General features: G+C 37.5%; 1 protein-coding gene across 1 annotated transcript in view; it reads right to left on the bottom strand.

The window, feature by feature from the left end:
* Positions 1-2,711, bottom strand: part of NFATC3 (nuclear factor of activated T-cells, cytoplasmic, calcineurin-dependent 3) — a gene marked incomplete at its 5' end in the record, with an annotated part of 30,191 nt that extends 27,480 nt beyond the window's left edge. The window contains 1 exon segment of the mRNA XM_014547803.1: positions 1,561-2,711. Coding sequence (XP_014403289.1) covers positions 1,561-2,711 — 1,151 coding nt within the window.
* Positions 2,712-3,507: the final 796 nt, after the last annotated feature.

Here is a 3,507-nt window from a genome sequence, read left to right as displayed (position 1 = left end):
TTGGAGTCTGCAGCAAGCAAGCCTCGTGCTCACTTCAGTGCCTGGCTGCCGGCCGCCATCTTGGCTGACAGTTAATTTGCATATACTCACTGATTAGCCAATGAAAATGGTAGCGGTCGTACGCTAATTACCATGTTTCTCTTTTTTCTAAAGATCTGGATACATAAATAAACATTCATACCAATGAAAAAGTTTTCTGAAAAAAGTAAACAAACCCAACTCTATGTGGTGATTTAATACATGGTAAAGTTGTCTTTTCTAATCAATTATATACTAGAAAGATTCTATAAATGGTATTGTTATGACTGATAAGCCATTTGGAAAATAAAGTCATTACACTATTCTTCAGTCCTTAGCTGGACTCGAGTCTATATAAATATATACATATAAAATTTACAAATACAATATATAGTACAAACACTATAAATATTTACAATATAAAATATAACACATATATATTATGTTACACGCATATATTATACATATAAAAACTTTATTAGAAACATGTGAAAATTAGATTTTTATCTATCTTTAAATTATTTTAGAGTGGAGTAAGACTTTCAAATATAACACAAAACTCAAAAGCCATAAATTTGAACACATAAAATTTAAAAATTCCTCTACACAGTGAAAAAAATCAAACTTATGAAGTTAAAAGATAAAAATTAGGAAAAACAACAACCACTTGCCACAAATATGAAAAGGCAAATTTCATTTGTATATTGAACTCTTAAAAATATAAAAAGCTTATTCCCAATTAATTTTACTAGTAACTTAATTCATACTATAATCCATCTTTTACAAAAACCTTTCTTAGATAAGAAAATTCCTTCTAGCCCTGGCCTGGTAGCTCAGTTGGTTAGAGCGTTGTCCCAATATGGCCAAGGTTACAGATTTGATCCCTGTTCAGGGCACATACAAGAAACCACCAATAAATGCATAAATAAGTGAAACAGCAACCAATGTCTCTGTCTCTGTCTCTCTCTCTGTTTCTGTCTCTCCCTCTCTCCCCCCTTCCTCTCTCTCTCTCTCTAAAAATCAATAAATTAAAAAAGAAAATTCCTCCTAGGGATTCTTAAATGTAATTTGTTATCTACAATTCATTATCTACACACTTTTTTTAAAAACTTTTTAAAAATATATTTTATTGATTTTTCACAGAGAGGAAGGGAGAGGGATAGAGAGTTAGAAACATCAATGAGAGAGAAACATCGATCAGTTGCCTCCTGCACACTCCCTACTGGGTATGTGCCCGCAACCGAGGTATATGCCCTTGACCGGAATCAAACCTGGGACCCTTGCGTCCGCAAGCCGATGCTCTATCCCCTGAGCCAAACCGGTTAGGGCATATCTACACACTTTAATTATAACTTTAGCCTATCTAAAGATACTTTTAAGACTCAGAAGAAAATAAATGCAGACTTTGTTATTTGTCTGGAAGAAACAGAAAAACATAAAAGAGGAGAAAAAATGGTCAAACAATTCCATATAGATAATGTAGTTTACATGCCGCCAATAATCCATAAGTATGAATGACAGGCAACCATTTCATCAACTCACCGAAATATAGGGGTGTGGCCAGGCTTGGGTTTGCTCCAGGTAAAGGGTGAAGGAACTGAAAGAAAGTGGTCACCAGATGAATCTTTCTTTAAAGCATACTGAGATCCAAGGCCATCATCTATTGAAGTCTCCCGGGATGGTGATAAATTCCCTTGGTCATCTGAACAGAGCTCTAAGTTTCCTGGTAGTACAGTAGCTTGATCTTCAGAAGTCTTCCTTGTTTTTAGAGGGATATCAGTCTCTACGTAGTATTGAAATGGTGGAAGAAGTGCTGGACCAAGGCCTGATCCACCTTGGACAGAAGCATTGAGCCACGTATCTTCTGTTACACTTCCCCTGGGGGAGTGACCAGGAGAAGGAACAGGTGAGTGATGTGGTGAAAGGGACCCAGCATAACAAACCTCAGCACTAGAGTGTCGCCGTTTCCCACAGGGGGAAGTAGGCCTTGATGAGGGTCCTGAGGCTGGCCTGGGGCTCAGCCAATTCTCATCAGTGATACTAGATCTAGGAGAGTGGCAAGGAGATTGCCTGGGTGACAGTGAGTGTCCAAGTCCATATTGCTGATGCCAGGATTCTTCTCCAGGGCAGCCCCCTGGAGAGCCACCAGGAGAAGTCAGAGGGGATCCAAGAGTAAATCGGGCAGCAGCTTCATTCAATTCTGAATCCACATCATCATAAATATGTGAAAGAGATTCACAAGAAGATGCATCTGAGAACCAGCTTCTAGAAGAGATGCTGCTGGCAGGACTAGGACTAAGGGAAGACTCTCGGTAAGATGGCTCAAGAGGAAGATAGAGATGATCTCTAGAAGGTCTTTCCAAATATTCCTTTTCTGGGTCATTTATGTGTAGGTCATCTTCATGAGCATCTACTTCTTGATGACAGTTAGGAGAGATGGATGTGATTTGAATACTTGGGCACTCAAATGGTTTGGGACCACCTAATGGGCTGTATTTAGATTCTGGAATCTCACAAGTTCCTTCATAGTTTTTGTGACCTTGGAGCTGAAACGATGATGACAAAATAGAAGGGTGAGACGGTAATCCATGATGTGGTAAGCAAAGTGGTGAGTTTAAAGTAGATGGAGGTGGATCTACATTAAAGATGTAAATGGATGCACAATCATCTGGTTCAAGATCTATGGAGGGGAAACAAAAAAAAAAGATCAACAAAACAAGAAATTAGAAAATTTAGATGTATAAATTACTAGATGGAAAGTAAATAATAATAATCTTGAGAGAAAAAAGGGGGAATAGGGGCACATTAGCTCCATTAAGAGTGGTGTGTGGACCTAGCCGATGTAGCTCAGTTGGTTGAGTGTCATCTCATGGCCCAAAAGGTCACTGGTTGGATTCCTGGTCAGGGCATATGCCTGGGTTTTGGCCTCAATCCCTTGTAGGGGTGTGCAGGAGGCAGCCAATAGATGTTTCACTTTCACATAGATGTTTCTCTTTCTCCCTTCCTTTCTCTCTAAAAATCAAGAGTGGTATGTTTAACCAAATGTATCTGGTTATTTCCATAGATATGTATATAATGTTTTTCTATTCCCATACTTTCTAAAATGAGAATCAGAAAACATTATCTGCAAACAATAAATGCTTTACAAAAGAAATAATCATATCCGTAATTCTAAAAAATATTCATAGAATTATAGAATGATATAATCATATAAATTCAGCCTCATCTGGAGTCTATAGGCTAAAAGAGTAAAGAATAAAACTGAGTCTTTGAAAGGTTTTTAGTTGTAAGTATACACATTAAGTTTATTCATGAAAAGGACTATAGATGCAACTTAGGAGACCAAGACTCTAGTCTACCTGTGCCATTAACTGTGAGCTCTTAATCAAATCACTTAGTCTTTCCAAGGCCTTAGTTTCCTTGCAGTAAAATTCATAACTTTTCTTTTTGTTAGGGAAATTTTTATGATTAACAGTAACAGCTTTTTCT

This window comes from Myotis brandtii, unplaced genomic scaffold, assembly GCF_000412655.1.
Source record: "Myotis brandtii unplaced genomic scaffold, ASM41265v1 scaffold486, whole genome shotgun sequence".
Taxonomy (NCBI): domain Eukaryota; kingdom Metazoa; phylum Chordata; class Mammalia; order Chiroptera; family Vespertilionidae; genus Myotis; species Myotis brandtii.
Note: the sequence above shows the minus strand (reverse complement) of the source record. Positions and strands in the feature narration are given on the sequence as shown.